The following is a 22,334-nucleotide window of genomic DNA, read 5'->3' on the forward strand; positions in this document are numbered from 1 at the left end:
CATTATAGCTCTGCAGGCTGAAATGTGAGCGTTATCTGCAATTGACAAATTTAAAACTATCATTCAGTGTAAATGCCTGTTTTAACTTATTTTGTGGTTCTGGAGGACTGCAGTCCAATATATATGGTGTTGATGTATCACTGGTAATAAGCTTTTGTCTGTCTTCCGTCTTTATTTTTTTTTTTTTTTACAAAAAAAAAATAATTTGTACGTTTTACCTTGTGCTTCGTATCCTGAAACAAATAAATCCTTTAATAAAAACAGTGTGAACAGTCCAGGTACTGCCAGGGGCACGCTCTGGGAAACATCCTGTGACCTCATCAGCCTGCCAGCATTCAGCCCATTGGCTTGGAATGATCACATGAGCTCAGTGTCACAGGAACGTCCAAATAAACAGCTAGGGCAACGCATGGAGGTGCACCGTTTTACCGCTGCTCTTTCCTTTTTACTAGATATTATCTTTATTACTGTATATTGCAATTGGGCTTTTTATGAAACCTATACCATTAATGTGCACTATCGCTCATACTTGTCTGCTTTGGTGGCCTCACCTCTGGGAGTTCCCGGATGGAAGGTTCAGCTGACATGTGCAGGGGGCGTGGTGATGGGATTTACATCATGCCACCACCTCCTACTGCACGATGCCACAAAATAAGCCTATCGTTCACTTTGCTAGGAAAGTGGTTGGCATCTACAATGGTGCACTGATCTCTCAGGAGTCCAGGGGATCTCCTCAAGATTTGGGGGTCTTGCAGATATTCCAGGAAAGTAGGGTGCCATAAGTGCACTTTTTCTCCAACATGCGGTGGGCAACCAGTCAAGAGAAAAAGTGTATGTGTATATCTCTATCTCGATCTGATACATGTCAGGGGCCACATTCTTCACCATCAAATGGGCAGCACATTAGCCTTAATCTCTGTCGTAATTAAAAATAATTAATTTAAGAAATGTATTTGGTAATGGCATATCAGCAGGCACTATAAGCAAGTGTTACACTTATAATGGAAGGCTCTGGGGGCCGCAGGTGAAGGCGCACAGGGCCCCTTGTTGCCAGTCACTGGATTAGTAGAACAGTTGTCCCTTTTGGCTACAAAGGACACAAATAAATACTTTAATTGCCTGGATTACTGTAAAATAACATTGTAGGGCTCTCCTGCGGTGAAGTGTGAGGTATAGATGAAGTTGGGAGGGAACTGGACACGTGCCCCACTGTGTATGTACTAAAATGTTTCATTGTTTCACCGTGCAGCAATCCTATTACAACAAAGTACAGCAATGAGCAGTAGTTGTGGCTGCCTAGTCCTATTGTAGGAGATGGGTGGGTGATGAGCGATCTTGGGCTGTGTGCTAACTCCACCAGCACATGAATGTACACAAGAAACCACTTTTTATAAATATCTATTTTAAAGTTCTCTGGGTTGCCCGCATAGCCCGTCATTGGTGCGCTTTATTTTACTTTAAGTAGGAGCTGCAGATGGCCAGGCTAATCTAATGGAGCCAGCAGGCTCTTGGCTATGGAACACGTGGAGGGGGGGGAGGGGCTGGATGTCTCATTCCACCTCTTTGCTACATTGGGGATAAGGCATAAGCGAAAATAAGTAGTACATAACCCCTTTTTAATATCCAATGACAAATCCGCTTATAAGTATTTTAGGTTTTTTTTTTTTTGTGGCGTTCCCTTTTTAAAAGACAGTCTGCGCAGCTCGTATATCAGATATTGACCAGAGGGCCTGAGTCAGAACCGGTCGCTAGGCTGCGTTCGCACGTGACCTGCCGATGTTTGCAATCTACGCATGCGTATAAGACGCAGTGCTCGAACCAGTCCATGATCGCACCCAGTATAACGACGCTCCGTGCATGAGTGACAGGACGTGCCGTTTGTGGGTGGTGACGGGGTGGTCGATGGTAACAGGTGCGGAGGTGTGAACGCAGGCTTGTCTGTCCGTTGGAATGCCATTTCAGGGGCGTGCATAATTAAGATGCAGCGTCAGCATACACGTCACACGGCTGAATTACACACTGCAGCATTCGCGGTGCTTGCGGTAGGGTGTGGTCAGCCACAAGTGTTGCGTATGGGTCCGATGTTACCTATTGTACATCTCCTGGAGATGACGTATGTTACTAAGGGAAAGTGGTCGTTTTGCGACAGGCTGGTGGGCGTCTAAATACATACCGCGATCTCATGGCAAGACATAGTGGGCGTGCTAATGTCTTGCTAGCGATCGCGGGATTCTGACGTGTGCGAACGCAGCCTAGCGATCAGGTCTGAATCTGGCCCAGAGATCAACGGTTGCTGGAAGCCTGATCTCTGCTGCATTAAATAGTAACAGTAACCATTGTACTTCTTTCTGTTGCAAGTGATCAGGCCTTGATTTTGTGTTTTCCCCCCCTCTGAGCTCAGCAGTTTGCTTTGGCACCAGTGAAATCCCATGACTTTCAGAGAGTACACATGATCTCCTGTTTGTACAACGTCCGATTGGATATGGAGCAAGAGTCTTTGAATTTCGGCCAAGCACTAACTTATTATCAAAAAAGTAAACAGCGTAGTCCATCTGCAATGTTTGTAGAGCGTTAAAGGCGTCTCGACCTCCGTTTTGTAAATGTAAAGTTACTGTATGTGGCTGAAAGTCGGAATGGGAATATCTTGGTAACCTGGACCAACTTACGATGAGCGCCTCTACTGTGCTGTTTGAAATAAAATTGTATATACACAGCATTCTCCCCAGGATCAATATCACGGACGCAATATCTGACTGTCAAAATCAGAATCTCGCTGCACTTAGGCTACTATGACCATCATAGTAATAGAGAGTCCTCCACCATCTTTAAGAGGCAGGACGCGGTTTGGACAGCAGGGACTTTGAAGAGTGGTAGACGGAGGGGGGGGGGAGGCTACGGGGTGCAGATGTACACCGCGTGTCGGCGGGCATTGCTGGACACAATTAGATCTGTGTCCAGTCGGCAAGTAGGCTATAACTTCCAGGGTCTTTAAAAATGAGATCAACATGCTTCATTATTACGAAGCATTACACACACACCCACCCGGCTACTACTTAAGGCCACCTTGCATACGGCGTTTTCTATGGCGAACGCTATATAAAGCCAGACCACAATCACTTCAAACTTGGTTCTATGTTATTTATTTGTTTTTCATATTTCCACAGAAACCGGATGTCCTAACAACAGGTGGCGGGAACCCCGTGGCGGATAAACTGAACCTTTTGACGATTGGACCACGAGGGCCACTGCTGGTGCAAGATGTGGTGTTCACAGATGAGATGGCGCACTTTGACCGGGAGAGGATCCCCGAAAGAGTGGTGCATGCTAAAGGAGCAGGTATAGATTGTCCTTATCTCTTTAATGGCATTCTGCCTGGTATCTCTGGTGCGTTAGTACTACGCCTTCCATACTGTTATGCTGGTCACACATGGTGAGCCGGTGTCCAGTTGCCAACTGACCATATCTGTTGTCTGGATCATACATGTGGATAAACTTATTGCATTAAGTCGTTACTCAAACATCCTAAACCAGTGGTTCTCAAACTCTATTCTCAGGACCACACACCGTTCACGTTTTGCAGGTGCACAGGTGTACTTATTACTCACTGACACTTTTTAAGAGATCTACAGGAGGAGATGATTATCTTTACTTCTGTGAGGAGACCTGGAAAACATGCACTGTTTGGGGTCCTGAGGACCGAGTTTGAGAACCTGTGAGCTACATAATATAGCTGAAGCTCTGATTCTAACTCTCTGGCAATCCCCCTCCTCCAGTCATTAGGGATTGGTTTGACGGCAACCACAAATGGGGGAGGGGAATAATGAACACAATGAGTTACTGGTTATGACACAGCCCTTCGCTTTGCACCAATATGATGCTTAATCATTTTATTAATGATAAAACATTGGATGTGTATTTACATTGAAATCAATGGAATAGCATCAGTATGTGGAGAAACTGTTGTGGGGGAAACATTGTAACGTAAACATTGTACCTGATTTGTACTGCCCGACAATAACACTTAGCAAGGCATTACCCAGGCATAGGGTGTATCCATCTCCTTATCACCGTATCACAAGGCACACCAATCTAAATTTCATTTGCCTTCATAGTGTGGACTGATGGAGCTCTCCCTGTCTGTAAGGGTAGTTACCTTCATAGTGTGGCCTGATGGAGCTCTCACTGTCTGTAGGGGCAGTTACCTTTAGTAGTGTGGACTGATGGAGCTCTCACTGTCTGTAGGGGCAGTTACCTTTAGTAGTGTGGACTGATGGATCTCTCCCTGTCTGTAGGGGCAGTTACCTCCGTAGTGTGGACTGATGGATCTCTCCCGGTCTGTAGGGGTAGTTACCTTTAGTAGTGTGGACTGATGGATTTCTCCCTGTCTGTAGGGGCAGTTACCTCCGTAGTGTGGACTGATGGATCTCTCCCTGTCTGTAGGGGCAGTTACCTCCGTAGTGTGGACTGATGGATCTCTCCCGGTCTGTAGGGGCAGTCACTTTCACAGTGTGGACTGATGGCTCTTTCTCTGTATGTAGGGGCAGTTACCTTTAGTAGTTTGGACTGATGGATCTCTCCCGGTCTGTAGGGGCGGTTACTTTCACGGTGTGGACTGATGGCTCTTTCTCTGTCTGTAGGGGCCTTTGGCTATTTGGAAGTGACTCACGACATTTCAAAATACAGCAAGGCGAAGGTGTTTGAGCATGTTGGGAAGAGGACCCCAATAGCGGTGCGGTTCTCCACTGTCGGTAAGATTCCTTCTCCCTCGCTTTTATGTAGACTGAACATTGTGACCCTACAGACGCTAAGCCTCTCGTCTTGTTCGCAGCTGGGGAATCTGGCTCTTCCGACACCGTTCGTGACCCTCGCGGATTTGCTGTGAAAATGTACACCGAGGATGGGAACTGGGATCTGACCGGTAACAACACCCCCATCTTTTTCATCCGTGACGCCATGTTGGTGAGCTTTCCTTGGATTTTCTTGAGTCTTGCTCTATCCAAATCTGATTTAATACTGAATATAGATACATGACTATCTGTTAGAACACTTGGAGATGTGGCATGCTGTCCACTTTTAAAACTGGGAATTTGCGCCTTCTTCAGATATGTATGCAATGCCTATATTTATGCAGTCGAGCGATTGAAAGCCAACTGCACATGCGTCACGGTTGCTCTGCGCACGCACCACGGTACTTTAGCAACGCGCCCGCAGTGAGGATTTCTTTGCAAAGTAATTGACATGCAGAGGCCGTTGGTGCTGGTCTCTGTGTATCTACAAGTGCGGTCCTGTACACAGATAGTGGTCCTGACATCTCAGTTCAGGGGGCCATAGTGCACGATCATAGGGGTACGCATATGGACGATTATCGAATGATCTGTGACGGTGGCACCATACCGTACCCAGCTGCTTGGATTTGTGATGGCCTCGGTGGGCACCTTAATACATACCCTGGCATATTTCTGCACAGTAACTGCGTGCGCGATCCCGCACGCTATTACATTAGCGTAGATATCTGATTAGGGCCCATGGAGCGTTTGTGTAGGGGAGTTGCGACCCTCAGCTGCTGGTGCAGGGAAGACAAAGTAGGCCTTGCACAGCGGGTATGTGGGCAGAGGCTCCTGTCCTCAGCCCTGTACATGTTTACCTGACCCACTCGCATGACACCGGTGCTTTGCAGGCTGATAACCCCTCATATTTTATTTACACAGAACAAAAAAAAAAAAATCAGAGTCCGAGCAGTCTAAAGTCCACCCACCTCGCCTGGCACAAATGTTAAAGCGTAGCTTGAATTTGGCTGTATAGTGAGTGTGTGTGTTCTTGGTTCTATGTGCTAGACCAGTGCTTCTCACTCCATCTTCAGGAATCCCTGCAGTTCATGTTTTCCAGACCACCTATGAATCTTTAGATTGTGTCACTTAGGAAGGAAGAGCTGCATCTTCTAAGAAGTGACTGTAATGGCTACACCTGTGCACCAGATACTTTGTCTGGAGAACGAGAACTCTTAGGGCTCCTGAGGAGTTTAAACAGAAGTTGCCTAAAGCAACCAATCCGCTTGCAACTCTCTTCATAGACTGGGCTGTATAAGTGACAGTTAGAAGCTGATTGGTTGCTTTGTGCAACTTGTCTACTTCTTCCTTTTTTTTTTTTTTTTTTTTTTATAGCTTGACAAATCTCCACCCAGAATATGATGGGACTTAGGGTCTCATTCAGACCCGGTCGCAAGCGCTAAGGCCCCTAAATTCTCTCGCTCCGGAGCTCACTACAAAGGGGCGGCTGGCGATGTTGTTCGACAGCTCGCCCCGTTTTGTAGGCGGGGTGGCTACACAAACTGCGGCGTTCCTTAAGTGATGTCAGTGGGGAGCTTCCTGCTCGATCAGAGCAGGAAGCTCCCTGGGGCTTGCGGTTGCTGAGACCCAACCTTAGGGTCTTGTCGCAAGTCCCGATGGCCACAATGGTCTTGACCATCACCCTGGTCGGTCGCTAAAGCTGTGGGTGGTAACCCACAGCTTAGCTAGCGACCAGGAGGCCGCCCTCATTCAGAGCAAAAGACAAGCGGCCGCCCTCATTCAGAGCGAGCGACCGCCTCTGAATGAGGGCCTTATTCCTTACTAGACTGGGATGTCCACTGGCTGCTGGCTCTACGCTTCCAGTACTTGTGCATCTTGTGTATATCGCTTATGATAAATAAACATATATTGTATATATTATCATTTTATATAGCGCCATCATATTACGCAGCTCTTTACAGAAACTAATAATCAGTCACTTCATTGTTTCTTACGTTCAATGGGCTCAATTCAATTCAGCACAATGCCGAATTAGGGAGCTCCCGGAGCTATTCCATCCAGTGCGCTGTTTGGTCCGACTAAAATTTTTATTTTCGCGCCCCCCCCCCCCCCCCCTGAGAGTGCAAGGAGAAATCTGACAAAAGTTCTGGGCGTGCGGCTGATTTCCGGCTTAGCGCGGAGCTAACTGCCTCGCAGCCAGCACTTTAGTCGGAGAATGCCGGTTTTCGCGCCTAAACACTCATGCTAAGTCACGCTAAGGCATCCTCAGACTTAACTGGCAACTGTCGGACCAAACAGCGCGGTGAATTGGATATCTTCGGGAGCTCCCTCCTGGGGCTAATCTGCATCGCACTGAATTGAATCGAGCCCTAAATTCTCAATCTTACAAACGCACTCTAGGGTCCACCTTGCAAATCATATGAGAGAGCGTTTTCATGTCAATAGGTTCATAATCATATTAGCAAAAAGTTGTAGTTAAAAATTCTTTACACTTTTGTTCTATCAGATAAAACTTCCTTGAAGACCAGCGCTGTGCTGCGTAAAGCGTAACTGAAAGGGGAGTACTCTTTTAAGACTGTATATCTATTAAATAGCATTAGTATAACTTAATCCCAAATATTCCTTTTATGCTTTTCTCCTCCATATTGTATATTAATATAAATAACCCTGCTTTGCATTGTTTCTACAGCAGTCATAGAACATGCATAATACCAATGAATATCTCTGAAAACTGCAATAACAGAGGTTGCCCCTTTATTGCTTCATATTCGCCAACCTTACCAACCAAATCCTGAGACTCTGGACGTTTATCCACTTTACTTAAAATAAAATTAACTTGGTAAGGTTTTCCATAGCTCTCTGATGCAGGGGAAGTTTTCTCATGTAACAGCGAACATTGCTGCATGATGGTACCAGGGTGTAACATGGTATGGCCCCGATGGTATTATGGTATGGCGCAGTGACATGTTTATTATTTTGTAAATAATACTATATGTTATAATATTATATAAAAAATATTTTTTTTTTCAGTTTCCGTCTTTCATCCACTCCCAGAAGCGGAACCCCCAGACTCACATGAAAGACCCAGACATGGTCTGGGATTTCTGGGCACTGCGTCCGGAGTCTCTCCACCAGGTATAACGCCCGTGTTTAGTACCCCCTGCCTCCTGCCATGTTGATGGCACCTTCTGCTGGGACCAAATGAAAACGACAAAATTATTCAAATGTTGACTTTTGCCTGTTGTCCGTACTAAAGAGGAGCTGTCGCAACACGCCAAATCAAATGCGCGATTACCATTTTTTATTTCTTGTTACTAGATAGAAATTATACTATGGCTATGGGCTGTAATGCTCAACACAGACATATGTAGGAATTTGACTAGGGAATTGCTGGTGTCCTATTTATAAATCTCTCATTATTCCAGTGTCTCTATTACATGGCAAGCTGTGGTTTGAAATTTCGATATTTGTCTATATGTGCAGCAAGTTGTACTGTTAATTACAGGATAACCATCTGTAATAGCCGTTAGGTCTATACCTATGAAAGCGTAATCTATAGGATTTATAGGCTTACTTGTGAACATCTAAGGAGTGATTTGCATGTCTGTTACCACTGTGGGATGTCAAAAATCTATATAAGGAGAGCGCTGGACAATGGTATAAGTGTTATTTATCGCTAAAAATGTAAATATAACAAATATTGAATAATATAAATTGCATAAAACAAACAACTGAAATATATAAAACATCAATCTAGGAACAGATCAGGTTAGTTGGTTGCATTAACCTCAAAGGCACTAATAATAATAATACTGTATCTAAGCGGCCGGTAGGTTAATAAGCAGTCCTAATAGCATGGGTGAGTCGCTAGTGTTAGTAGCTGAAGCGTCTGTTACATGCAGCCAAGTGTGTGAGGTTGTGCGACTGCGTGTCACCCCAATAAAAAAGCACCATGCACACTCCTTACAATATAGCCAGTCCAAATGGTAGGTAAAGCAGTTAACTAGTATGCAGAATTGACATGTGCATATGTATGAAGCCAGATGCAGCAATGATCCGAATAGGGAACCGCTAGTCACCTGAGGCAGTTGCGCTGTCTGCCGGCGTCCCGGTCAGATACAGCAGTGGTTCGTCTGCCTCACTGCTTGAAATGCTGGTTATTGCGGCGAATCTCCTTGGGTCAGAGTGGAGGAGAAGAAGCAGCGTGGTAGCTGTGAGAATCCAGCGGCTAGGGAAACGCGCTGTGTTTCCTGTACAGTGCCTCCGACTGAGGGGGTGTGACGTAAGGCGCTGCGACAGTGGCTGGCCGGATACTTCCTTGTCTGAGATCCTGGAGAGACACACATGACGCTGTGGGAGGTTACATACTTATCCTGAGGAACAATGGCCCTCATTCAGAGGCGGTCGCAAAATGCGAGCGGTCGCTCTGAATGTGGGCGGCCTCTTGTGTTTTCAAGTGCGGCCTCCTGGTCGCTAGCTAAGCTGTGGGTTACCACCCACAGCTTTAGCGACCGACCAGGTTGATGGTGGCGATGGTCAAGACCATCGCGGCGTGCGACGAGACCCTAAGGTTGGGTCTCGGCAAGCCCCAGGCAGCTTCCTGCTCTGATCGAGCAGGAAGCTCCCCACTGACATCACTGCTGATGTCAGTGCGGCCGCCCACAAAACGCCCTCCGTTTGTAAAACCACCCCCGCCTACAAAATTGGGTGAGCTGTCGAACAACATCGACAGCCGCCCCTTTTTGTAGTGAGCTCCGGAGCGAGAGAATTTCTCTCTCGCTCCGGGGCTTGCGCACGCGCAGTGCGGCCGCTGCGAGCGGGTCTGAATGAGGTCCTATGTAAGTTTGATGCTTTCTTTGTGCTAATGACTTTTTTAGGCTAGTACCCATTGTAGGGACTCTCGGGAACCTTGTACCCAGCCGAGTGTTATTTTGGTCTGTATGGTCTTGTGTGTTGCTCTGTTAGTTGGGGAAACGATGCAGAGCATCTCTCTAGCTTGACAGGCTGGTTTTAAAGGTGACAACCTCAAGCCGTAGCAACTTCGATGTTAAAGAAAAATAACCAATACATTTAGAGTATATAAAAGTAACTAGCGGACAACTTAAGAGACGTGTTAACTTCAGACTGCAAACTCTCCAAAGTATGACTTCAGCGTGTAACTTAGATGCGTGTAATGGATCCGACACTCTGCATTAGTTACCTACACATATTACAGACTGGGGTTATCCTCTTTTCTAGACATTGACTTTGTTTTTCTGTTAATTCCCTCAGGTTTCCTTCCTGTTTTCCGACCGCGGGATCCCAAATGGCCACCGACACATGAATGGTTATGGATCTCACACTTTTAAACTGATTAATGCTAAAGACGAAGCCGTGTATTGTAAATTCCACTTCAAGGTATGTGCTACTGACACTTCTGTACTAACTAAACCTATCAGCGCGCTTATTACTGCAAGTTCTAGATGATGTAGTTATGACACACTGCCACTAGATGTTTTATTCCCGAGGAGGAGGCCAATATGTGTGCATACTGTTATATGGGAGCCAATGTGTATGTTGTTTCATTGGTCATGCATAGCTGGATAGTGTGCCTTTGCTATTTTAAAATCTTATGTAGTGTGCCTCGAGTTGAAAATCACTGGCATACGGTCTTCTATTTTCTGCAGCAAACCTCTTGTAAATCTTGTATCTGTTAGGTGCCCCAAGGTGTACACACTGCCATACAAGAGGTAACCTAAAAACCAATATAGTACACAGCAAAAATACAATGCAATGTGTAGTACATATTGTAAATAATGCTTTAAAACTGACAGGGAGTAACCAGTACAGGGGGAAGGGTAGGGGAACTCGCTGTAGCTAGAGTCGGCTGACGGGGGTGAGTTGGAAGGGAAGGCGCAGCAGCTCTAAATGATTCTGTTCCTATTAAATGGGAGAGCTGATGGTGGACCATCAGAGGTGGATGCAAATGCCGCTATAAACTCCTTCCCTTGTGTCCATCCCTGTGTCCGAAAGTGCAAAGACTGAGATGCCCACTTTTTAGCTTGCATGTACGCAGTAATACTGATTGGTGCGTTCTCAGACTCCACCAGCCGCTTTCACTGACTCGCGCAATGCGCCCATTAAACGCACCATTTTTGCGCGCATTTCTACACACCGCCCAGAAATGCCCATCACTGTTCCGGGAATTTCTGATACCGTGCGTCTTTAGGTGTACACTGTAACGCACGCAGCGTCCAAGCTTTTTTGGGATTGTCCCGCACGGGACGTTACAAACAGTCATCCAACTACGTGCACATCGGCATCTGGTGCGGCTCTGGCTCAGGTCTTGTGTGAGATCCACTAGAGGGGAGAAGGAGGTTAAAGGAGCCATGCTGGTAATGGTAGTATAAGGTAGGATCAAGGAGGGAGTGGGCCCTGCCTAAGAGCTTACAGTCTAGCAGCGCCCAGTTGCAAGAAGTTGTTACACCTTTTGTCGCATAACGACTTTGGAACTATCTCTGCGTCTTTACGTGCACTATGCCAAATTGCAGTTTATTCATCTTCAAGCCCATAATGATCAGCTGCTTTCTGGAACACAACTTGCAGTTACTTGTTGATATTAGCATTAATACCTGGATTAAATGTGACGGTTTATACATGTAACATCAGACGCCGTTACTAGGAATTGCGTTGTACTGTGATGTCGCAATCACTGGGCTTGGCCCATTTTCTCAGGGAGATTTACTTCTGGATCCTATTTACCAATGCATGTTTAAACAAAAGGGAATTCAGTTACTTGATTAAATATCTTGATCCGTGGTTCATTTACTCACATGATGCCTACACCCAGTGCAAGGAGCTGTTCATGCACCGCAGTACCTATCTCCTTGGGGCTATTGACCTCACTGAGGGCCCTGATTAAGTTGTGATCAAACAGCAGCTGTGTCCAAAGACTGATATATTCGTTCAGCCCACAAAATTGTGCATATGGACGTCTAAAGAGGGATCGATGGTTCTGCTACAACATGGCTGCCGTGTATGGTGCATTTAGAAGTTCTTGTGCTCCTATAGTTAGGGTGAGAGTAAGCTAAAGTCTATTTGATGCCCCAGAAATTGTCATTTGACCAAATTCCTGATCCTTAATCGAGGCTGCTTTGGTTTCCATATTTGTCATTCTCATCGTATGTTTCCTAAGACAGCGTGGTGTTTAATGCTGAATTTCTGCCATTTATTGCCAGACCAATCAGGGCATCAGAAATCTGACCGTGGAGGAAGCCAATCGCTTGGCTGCTGAAGATCCAGACTATGGTATTCACGACTTGTATGAATCCATCGCCAGTGGGAACTTCCCTTCCTGGAACTTCTACATCCAGGTCATGACCTTCCAACAAGCGGAGAAATTCCCATTCAATCCTTTTGACCTAACTAAAGTGAGTTGTAATGATGCCATTCGGCTTCAGTGTGTCCAGTACTGAAGACTAGAGTGTGCACATGTAGCATTATAATACTGTGAACCTTAATAAATAAAATGAGTTGTAAATTTTTATGACCTAAACTGTCTGATTGGGTTTTCTTGTTCCAGGTCTGGCCTCACAACGATTATCCGCTCATCCCAGTGGGGAAACTGGTTCTGAATCGTAACCCAACCAACTACTTTGCAGAGGTGGAGCAGATTGCCTTTGATCCGAGTAACATGCCCCCTGGGATAGAGCCGAGCCCGGACAAAATGCTGCAGGTACGGAGGCCTGCGATCCATCGCTATTTCCTTGCACTGACTGTAAACGCTGCTATAGCCAATTTTACTGTGTAATGAGAGTCATTTAAGTACCACAAAAGGTGCGGGTCTGTACAGATTCTCTTTATAAAAGTACTGGATCTCGAGGTGAACCATGCAGCATTTCCTTGTGTTCTTTGGTTTGCAGTACAGGTCCTTCATTATACAAAGGGCAATATGTAAACCTTAAATGTGGCTTGTTACAGGGGCGTCTCTTCTCCTACCCGGACACTCACAGACACCGCCTGGGGGCCAACTATCTGCAGTTACCTGTGAACTGCCCATACAAAACCCGCGTGGCCAATTACCAAAGGGATGGACCGATGTGCTTCACCGATAACCAAGGTACTTGCCCCAGAGTCATGTATCTTGTAGCCTGCACTTTCTATTAGCATACGCTCTGTATGGATCTGCAGAGGAATTAAATACGTCTAACTGGAGACCTTCTTTGTTTCCTAGACAACTTTGCTGTATGATTACTGTTTTTCCCCTAAGCATCTAATATATACAGTTGTTTCACATAGTAATAAATATACAAGCTTAAATGAGACCTCCCACTTTCAGTAGAACCCTCGCCCCCAGAACTTGAAGCTGGGTGCTTGCTGTAGAAGCGGCAACACTCAGTCCACCCTTAAGCTGGGTACACACTGTACCCAGCGATGATGTGGTCCCCGTACACAAGGCGATCTGGTGCCCGATATGCATAGACCAGCATGGGATCATAGATCGCTTCTCCAGATCTCTTGTGCATGAAGAAAGATGTGGAGGAGCGACTGACTACCCCACAGAAGCACGCAGCGGATCGTCCGCTATATCACTCCGTGTGTGGGGGGGGCCTTTAGTGCTACAAGAATGATCTGGTAAGAGCTGTGGGCCACTCTGCAGTACGATGGTTTTTACAGGGTTGTTAATCCCAATTTAGAGCTATCTGGACTCTTGTTTCAGATAATGGGGGGGTTGTTCTACCATACCACATTTCCTCTTAACAAATCTACAAGCTAAAAATAACCCATATAGGGAATAATCTACTGCATGTTGCCAATGATGAGGATAATTAAAGATCATAACAATGTAAAGGCTGGCAATGGTCATGTCTACAGTCTCGCAGGTTGTGTATCTCCTGAGTTATGGAGTATAATTGTATATAAGAAAACTAAAGTGAATTTGATGGGTTAATAACACTACTGGGGTGACAGCAGGCTTTTCTGTTGTATGGTGTAGTAGTGTCACATTTTATGTTGCCTGTTACTGGCAGTTGGCGTGTGTGATTCGGAATTGAAGTGTACAGTAAGGGGTGTCTATGTACTAATCCTTGGAGGGAGATAAAGTGCCAACTAATCGGCTCCTGTCACTTTTACAGGCTGTGTTTGAAACGTGAAAGAGGCTGGGTATACACTTAGCGGCCCCCCAATGCGACGGCCGATAGTGCCGATGAACAATATAGATCGGGCGGGCGGTACACACTGCACGATCTTGTGAACGACCGCCCGATTATATCGTTCACAGGCAATATTGAGACCTTGCCGGCGTCGGAAGCTGGGTCGCTCCGTCGGCTGTGCATTCAGGCCTATGGAATGACCCTCGGGAGCGCGTGTAGTGGGTACGTACTAGACTTATTTGATCTGCGGGATCGGACGTCATATCGTCTTGTGTGTACCCAGCTTTAGAAGCTGATTGGGTGGTACTTTATCTGTCTCCAAGGTTTAGTCCATAGACCCCTCTTAAGTGTCTGATACAGGAGTATTCTGTACTTCTTCCTACTAAGCAATACTTTTATCTACAGGGGGTGCGCCTAACTATTATCCCAACAGCTTCACCGCCCCTGATATTCAGCCTCTGGCCAGAGAAAGCCGCTTCAGCGTGTCGGCCGACGTGGCGCGCTATAACAGCTCTGATGATGACAATGTCTCCCAGGTAAGTCATGGGTAGTGTCTGAGATGTGAATGATAGGGGAGGCTGGCAGCTCAGAGGAAGAGCGCTGCTGTCTCCTACTGGTCTGAGAGTGCAATAGCAGCTGTACCAACAACTACATACATGGTGTATACGCTCAGTTAGGGATACATACATACAGGGCTGCCATCAGAAATCGTGGGGCCCGGTACTGACAAAGAAGGCAGGGCCCCCCTGGGGAATGGTGCAGAGGTGGGAGGAGCAGTGTATAGTGTGGGTGGAGCTACACGGGGGGTCGGACGTCAATTAGTGCATAACCCAGTTTAAAAATTCACAAAGTTTGGGGTGGGGAAGACAGGATTGGAGTGGGTGGCACAGGGCTGGGAAGGCTGGACTGGGAGGGCACAGGGGAAGTTGGACTGTGGTGCACAAGGCAGGGAAGGCTGGACCTTAATTGGGGGGCACAGGGCAGAGAAAGCTAGGGGGGGGCAGGAAAGGCTAGGTACACTAGTGGGGAGGCACAGGACAGAAGGTTGGACTGGGGTGGGGGGGCAGGGAAGACTGGCTGGATTAGGGGGGGCACAGGGCAGGGAAAGCTGGCTAGACTAGGGGAGCATGGGGCGGGGAAGGCTGGCTGGAGTAGAGCGTTAGGGCAGGGAAGGCTTGCTAGTTTCTTGCAGTAGGTGAAGGGGCACAGGACAGGGACGACTCCTACCTTGTATCTTCAGAGGGCCCGGGCCGAGAGACAGCAGTGCAGAGAATATGAATCGGCAGCCGGGTAGACACAAGGCAGCCAGCGGTAATTAAAATACGCCGCTGCCCGCGAGCCAATCAGGAGCGGCCGCAATGGCTGCTCCTGATTGGCTGCCGGTCCGCGAGCTGTAATGTCTTGCGGCCGGCACCATGTATCAAATACCGCTGGCGGCGCTGTTTCCCCGGCTACTGATTCGTATACCCTGCACTGCTGTCTCCCGGGTCCCGCTCTCTCCGGGCCCGGCAGTCCCCCCCCTGACGGCGGCCCTGCATACATAAGTGGTAACCTAACTCCGTTGTTATACTTGGGATGTGGCATTGGCCAGCTAGCGGGCTGTTGTATGTGTAGGGAGAGCGTACTCCATGCACCCTGTGAGTTCTCTCTGCTCCTCTTTCCATCCCTTGCGCTGACTGTTCTGTAAATAAAACACTTGTGATCAAACTACTTTTATTATGGGTTAGACTAATGAGATTGCACTAATTAGGTAAGATTGGACATAACTGAGGAGGTTCTCTGGATGCAGAAGCCATAAGAATTATCGTCCTGACAGCTCAGTCATTGCAGGTCTAACTGCAGCCGGCCTCCTCTCTGCTGCTGGGTGACTCGGGCTAGGGGTGCGGGGAGCTGGGGAAACCCGAATTCTGCAGAGTGTAAATTATAGAGCCGAGACCACCTTGGTTCCAGTCCAGAGTGAAAATGTCTCTGTACCCTTTTGTGCAATAGTATACCTCCCTAAATAAAAAAAAAAAAGCAAAATATTTTGCACTGAGAATGACATGGGGAGAAGGGCACAGGGATGGGAGGGTACACAGGGGAGCAGTAGGGGAACAGACATGAATAGAGGGTAAGAGGGGGCACAGACATGGTGAGCGGGGAACAGGGGGCACAGGTAGGAGGGCAGAGTACACGGGAAGGCAGAAGGGGTACAGACATGGGGAACAGGGGCGGGAGGGCAGAGTACATGGGAGGAGAACAGAAGGGGTACAGACATGGGGAACAGGGTGGGAGGGCAGAGTACACAGGAGAGCAGAAGGGGTACAGACATGGGGAACAGGGTGGGAGGGCAGAGTACATAGGGGAGGAGAGCAGAAGGGGTACAGACATGGAGAACAGGGTGGGAGGGCAGAGTACACGGGAGAGGAGAGCAGATGGGGTACAGACATGGAGAACAGGGTGGGAGGGCAGAGTACACGGGAGAGGAGAGCAGAAGGGGTACAGACATGGAGAACAGGGTGGGAGGGCAGAGTACACGGGAGAGGAGAGCAGAAGGGGTACAGACATGGAGAACAGGGTGGGAGGGCAGAGTAGGATTTGATAAAGGTCGTAATCTATGTATAAAACAGTACAGACCAATGGGTTTATCAATGCGTAACATTAAACGGGTCACTCCAAGTTGTTTTTTATTACCGTAAGTAGTGTGCGGCACTCCATAGTTATAATAGGGCCATCAGTGTCTCTAAGGCCTGGCGCTGTGCCCCTCAGTGCTTCTAGGCAGGACCCTTCATCTGAACTCTCCTCTCCTGTGGGGAGCCTCTGGCCAACGGTGTTCAACAGCAGGTGGCGCCCTGTCACAAACCTATTTCATTAAGCACCCTGCAGTAATCTGTCATAGGTGAGCCTCCTGGTGGCAGATCGGCTGTGGAGGGGCTGGAGGTAGACACAGCCCGGCTGCAGTCCCATCGCTGCCCTCAGCTGCCACGCTCTGATTTCAATCAGCTGGAAGAGCTGGGCGCTCGCGGTCCTCCTATACTTTGTACTCAGAGTCCCAGGCCAGCTCAGCCTCGCACAGGCAGTCAGGCACTCTAGGAGGCAGGCCACCTGGAGCAGCACGGAAGTTGGGTGGAACGCACAGCCCACAGTTATTGGATGAGACACGCTGCCGGCAGGTGATTGGTTGGTGAATGCTGCCAGCGGTGATTGGCTGTTCCTCAGTGCGCGTCCTGGGGGACTCGGGCATTTTTAAAAACAGAGTCTCTAACTTCCTGTATCGCGTAAAAACTCGCTATAGCGCCTATTTCGCGATCACTGCACGTACTACCCACAGAGCACAAACACTGCTAATATAAGTTGACATTAAGGGCTGGAGGTGTATCAAAGCTTCTAAAGAAGTTACCCATAGCAACAAATCATCTTATACCTATCATTTTATAGAGTGTACTTGATAAATGTTAGCTAGAAGCTGATTGGTTCTTCGGGCAACATTTCAACTTGTTTACGTCCCCACTTAAGAGGCTTGGTACATCTCCCCTGTAGTCTGATTATTGATCTCAAAAATAATAATTTGTATCCTTTGGTTACTGTACTAATCAAGCTGTTTAGCAGGCTATTCTGGTCGGCATGCTACCTGCAGGCGCTACCTGCTCCGTGTTCTCTCTGCACACTGATGAGGATCGCTGTGTGGAAATGTGGCAGTAAGACCTCAACAGGCTGCGGGGGCAGGTATCACCGGCTGTTAGTATCCTGGACAAAATAAGAGCACACGTTACCAGAGACCCCTCTGTAGGCTAGAAGGGGAACCATGTAGAATTGCCACTGCTGGGGAGGGAATGGTACCATATTAACCCTCTCCAAAATATTTACCCCTGGTATATTACCCTGCAGGTGCGGGACTTCTACACCAAAGTGCTGAATGAAGAGGAGCGTAAGCGGCTGTGCGCGAATATTGCTGGGCACTTGAAGGACGCCCAGGTCTTTATTCAGAAGAGGGCTGTGAGTATCGTCTCTCCGTGTTCCTATTACTATAGCTTTGTGATATGCACCACCGTTTTGGTTACTGGTCTCTATATGGATTCACCCCAAGGGTGTGCAATAGAAGGTATATGTCCAATATGTGTTATTAATGCCGGCTATTACAGTGCTAGGCGTTCTAAAAGACCTATGGGGGAGAATAAATGAAATTTTTGAGTAGCTGATGAAGGGAATGTGGGTGGGGGACCTGCAAATGGTCATTAAGTCCCTGTCCGCCTACGATGTATCTACGGGTTATAGTACAGATCTGGCCGGATATTTTTGGCGAGCGAATAAACCTGAATGCCGCTTCTATATACGCCAGCTATAGAACAAACCCCTTGTAGTGATTGGACCCGGATGATCGGAGTACATATGTAATGATGCTTTCTCTGTGGAGATGTGCGTCCTCTATTGGTTACATACTGTGGTTATGGAGGCTGAACGTGGGAATAGTCTATTACATATAACCTGATTTTGGTCCTTTGCTGTGTTTATCAGGTGGAGGGTAAAAGAAAAGACCTCAGCGGGGCCACAAAAACCCCAAAACATTTCATCATTGTATTAATTCCCTAGAATAATAGTGCAATAATCGTGCACCCTCATTAGCTGGGGAGGGGGTGCATTCAGTGTCTGCGGTAGTGATGGAAGTGATCTGATACAGTAGGGATATAATCTGCTCATTAACGTATAACCTTTCCCCTACTTCTGACAGGTGAAAAACTTCTCTGATGTCCACCCAGAATATGGGAGCCGTGTGCAGGCCCTGCTGGACAAGTACAATGCAGAAGGCCATAAGAAGGTACCCTTCATAGTGGGGCATGCCATCTCTACTTCCCTGTAACAGGGGGGGGGCATGCAATCTCTCCCCATCACAGGGAAATGCCCTCTTCCCCACTGTCTCCCTCCCATCTGTCACTCTCTAGCGCAGAGGAGGGGAAACCTTTTTTCTGCCAATATAGATCTATATTTTTCTCTGTCTCTCAGTATTCAGTATTTGTGGGCCTTGATAATGCTCCGGGGAGCTGTAAGGGCCGTCTGACGCGTTCTAAGGACATTCCAGGTGGCATTGCTGCATAGATTCTGGCTGCAGCGCCATCCTAGGCACCCTGCTAGCCCGATGAGGCTAGCAGAAAAAAGCTCAGAGGACCAGACCAAGTGATTCCGGTGGCCTTATATGGCCCCTGGGCCTGAGGTTCTCCGTCCCTGCTCTAGCAGGACCAGATTACCTCCAGTGAGTGCAAATTAGTCTGTCCTGACCTCCCTAAAACAGAGATGAGAGCCAAACAGGTGTTATATCCAGGCAGTTACAGAGGGCAGCTTAATATATTGGTTTTTTTTTTATATGTATGTTGAGTACTGGGGCAGGTCTGGTTTAAGGACAAGCTTAGAGTAGACTGTAGCAAAAAAAGAAAAAATTTTTTTTTGAAAATAAATAAAATAAACAGTCATCCAGTAGGGAACTGGCGAGGGAGGGAGGGGATGGGACTGATTGATGTCTGGTCCTTTCTGACCACTTTATGATGTAAAAAGAATGCACAGGTTGAGTCTCCCATATCCAAAATGTTTGGGACCAGGGGTATTTTGGATAACTGAATATTCCGTATTTTGGAATAATTGCAAATCATAATGAAATATCTTGGGAATGGGACACCAATATACACACCAAATGCATTTATGTGTTATATACACCTTATACACACAGCCTGCAGGTAATTTTATACTATATTTTCAATAACTATGTGGCTCAAGCAAGGTTTGTGTACATACATGAAATAAATTTGTTTCATTTACACAGCCTGAAGGTAATTTTATACATTATATTTAATAATTTGTGCCTTAGACAAAGTTTGTGTACATTAAACCATCAAAAATCAAAGGTTTCATTATCTCAGTCATGCCAAAACTATTCCGTATTTCGGAATATTTGGATATGGGAGACTCAACCTGTACTAAGAAGTGAAAAAAGAAAACAGAGGGGTTTATATACTAAGCGTCACGTTCTAAAATACTTCTGATGGTTTATGCCCGAAATGTAAAAAGGAAGTGATTTTACTAGTAAAAGAGTTGCCCTTTTAAATATTAGGCATTAGACTAATGGGAAGCGCTGGGTTTCTAGAACAAGAGTCTTATTAAAAAGAGAAAAAAAAAAGCCAGGAATGGTTACTTTAGTGAGAACGTAGCCCAGGGGTTGTAGTGAGAATCTGCTGTGCCAGGCAACCCTGCACTATGGGTTTTACCTATCAATTTAAATGACCACCCCTAATTTCACATTGCTCATCTAGGAGTAATCTGCTGGCCCTATTAATGCAGTTATATAGTGCAATATTTGTAGCCAATCACTGTACAGTAAATGCCAAAAAATGTATTCACAGCTGAAACGCAGGAAATCCAGATTTATACCCTAAAACGGGTCCTGACAGGGAGGCTACAAGCTGTCTGTAGGTAGAGATTCTGTTTAACAGGCAAAGCTTTGATACTAACCACAGACCTCCCTTCCTTTACAGAAACCCGTGCACACTTACAGCCAGCAAGACAAGTCCAACTTGTAACCTTCATCCTTGAACGATCCGTCCGTAAGATCTCATCCTGCCTTTTTAATTGTAGCCTACAGCTTAGATAAGACCTTAAAGATTGTAACACAAATATCTCAGACTCCTGGCTAATTCTTTCACACAGATTTGTACTGGACCAATAATAGGCACCTGACTATTGCCGCATTCAATTATTCTGTGTTCAGATTAATGCGCAAAATAGCAATCCGCAATATGGTTAAAAAGATAAAGCAAAAGCTATACGCAAACTAATTCTATTTTACGACTGGCTTACATTTACATACCAAACATTTCAATACATGATGCAAGTTGTTTAGCACTTACAACTAGTTTCTGTGCCTTTCTAATGAAATAACTATTTGATTGCAGTCGGAAGTAATCTGGCACGAAAATTGCACTCGACAGTTTGATTTAAGTAGGTGACATTCATCTCTGAAGCTGACTGAGCATTATGGGAGATGTAGTTCATCTGGGTTACTGTTGGAGGTCATTGCAGTTTATCTGGATACTGCGGGGTATATCCAGTTAGGAGCGTGGTAAAGCTTTGGGTTCCACGTCCGGAGCTATTCACTTATTCAGCATTTTCCCTGCGCAGTAATCTATAAAAAGCGGATCCTATGGGTTTTGCCATACTTTATAATCCATTTGCATATTAACGCTGAGTTTACCTCGCAGCGGCTGCAAGGAAATGTGCACCCTCAGGGCTGAACACCCAGGGGCATGCATGATCTGATTGAGTAGATCGGAGCTGATAACTAGCTGGCTTATTGGGTATGCCCCTTTATATTACAACCCTGTCCTCTGTTTTGTCACATTCTGCCTAATCGCACAGCAATTGTAAACGAATTAATTATAATTACATTTTTTTACAATAAATCTATCTGCAGTAAATACTCCTGTGTGGGTGTTTTCCTTTACCTAAAACCGTTTAATGCTGTTAAGGTTGTCGACTATTGAACTTAATAAAATTATATTTGAAATTTAGTGTTTTTTATATTTTAAATATGTTCATTATACACTTTAGCAGCTGGTTTATATGTTAGGAAGCTGGGTGCTTTTCTATCTGAGGCAGTAAGGTTCGGGGGACGGGCTTGTATATATCTGGAAAGGAGGCACAGGTGCAAAGACTACAACCATGGGCAAAAGTTTTGAGTGACACAATTATTGGTTTTCACAAAGTTTGCTGCTTCAGTGTGTTTAGACCTTTTTGTCAGATGTTACTATGGTATACTGAAGTAACATTACAAGCATTTCATAAGTGTCAAAGGCTTTTATTGACAATTACAGAGTCAATATTTGCAGTGTTTTTCAAGACCTCTGCAATTCGCCCTGGCATGCTGTCACTCAACTTCTGGGCCACATACTGACTGATGGCCGCCCATTCTTGCCTAATCAGTGCTTGGAGTTTGTCAGAATTTGTGGGTTTCTGTTTGACCACCCGCCTCCTGAGGATTGACCACAAGTTCTCAATGGGATTAAGGTCTGGGCAGTTTCCTGGCCATGGATCCAATGTCTATGTTTTGTTCCCCGAGCCACTTAGTCATCACTTTTGCCTTTTGACAAGGTGCTCCATCATGCTGGAGAAGGCATTGTTCCTCACCAAACTGTTCTTGGATGGATGGGAGAAGTTGCTCTTGGAGGATGTTTTGGTGCCATTCTTTATTCATGGCTGTGTTCTTAGGCAAAATTGTGAGTGAGCCCACTGCCTTGGCTGAGAAGCAACCCCACACATGAATGGTCTCAGGATGCTTTACTGTTGGCATGACACAGGACTGATGGTAGCGCTCACCTTTCCTTCTCCGGACAAGTGTTTTTCCAGATGCCCCAAACAATCTGAAAGGGGATTCATCAGTGAAAATAACTTTACC

The 22,334-nt window shown here is 46.4% G+C and overlaps 1 protein-coding gene across 2 annotated transcripts in view; it reads left to right on the forward strand.

Moving 5' to 3' along the window:
- LOC148482029 (catalase) overlaps positions 1-21,357 on the forward strand; it is a 60,615-nt gene extending 39,258 nt beyond the window's left edge. For both annotated transcript variants that reach the window (XM_088452628.1, XM_088452627.1), the window contains exons 2-13: positions 3,165-3,336; positions 4,638-4,748; positions 4,829-4,959; positions 7,818-7,922; positions 10,059-10,184; positions 12,005-12,196; positions 12,349-12,501; positions 12,747-12,885; positions 14,324-14,454; positions 17,786-17,893; positions 18,627-18,713; positions 20,419-21,357. In XM_088452628.1, the coding sequence (XP_088308754.1) occupies positions 3,165-3,336; positions 4,638-4,748; positions 4,829-4,959; positions 7,818-7,922; positions 10,059-10,184; positions 12,005-12,196; positions 12,349-12,501; positions 12,747-12,885; positions 14,324-14,454; positions 17,786-17,893; positions 18,627-18,713; positions 20,419-20,463 (1,500 nt within the window). In that variant the 3' untranslated portion in view covers positions 20,464-21,357. The remainder of the gene's footprint in view (positions 1-3,164; positions 3,337-4,637; positions 4,749-4,828; positions 4,960-7,817; positions 7,923-10,058; positions 10,185-12,004; positions 12,197-12,348; positions 12,502-12,746; positions 12,886-14,323; positions 14,455-17,785; positions 17,894-18,626; positions 18,714-20,418) is intronic.
- Positions 21,358-22,334: the final 977 nt, after the last annotated feature.

This window comes from Taudactylus pleione, unplaced genomic scaffold (genome assembly GCF_031769625.1).
Source record: "Taudactylus pleione unplaced genomic scaffold, aTauple2 ptg000555l, whole genome shotgun sequence".
NCBI lineage: Eukaryota > Metazoa > Chordata > Amphibia > Anura > Myobatrachidae > Taudactylus > Taudactylus pleione.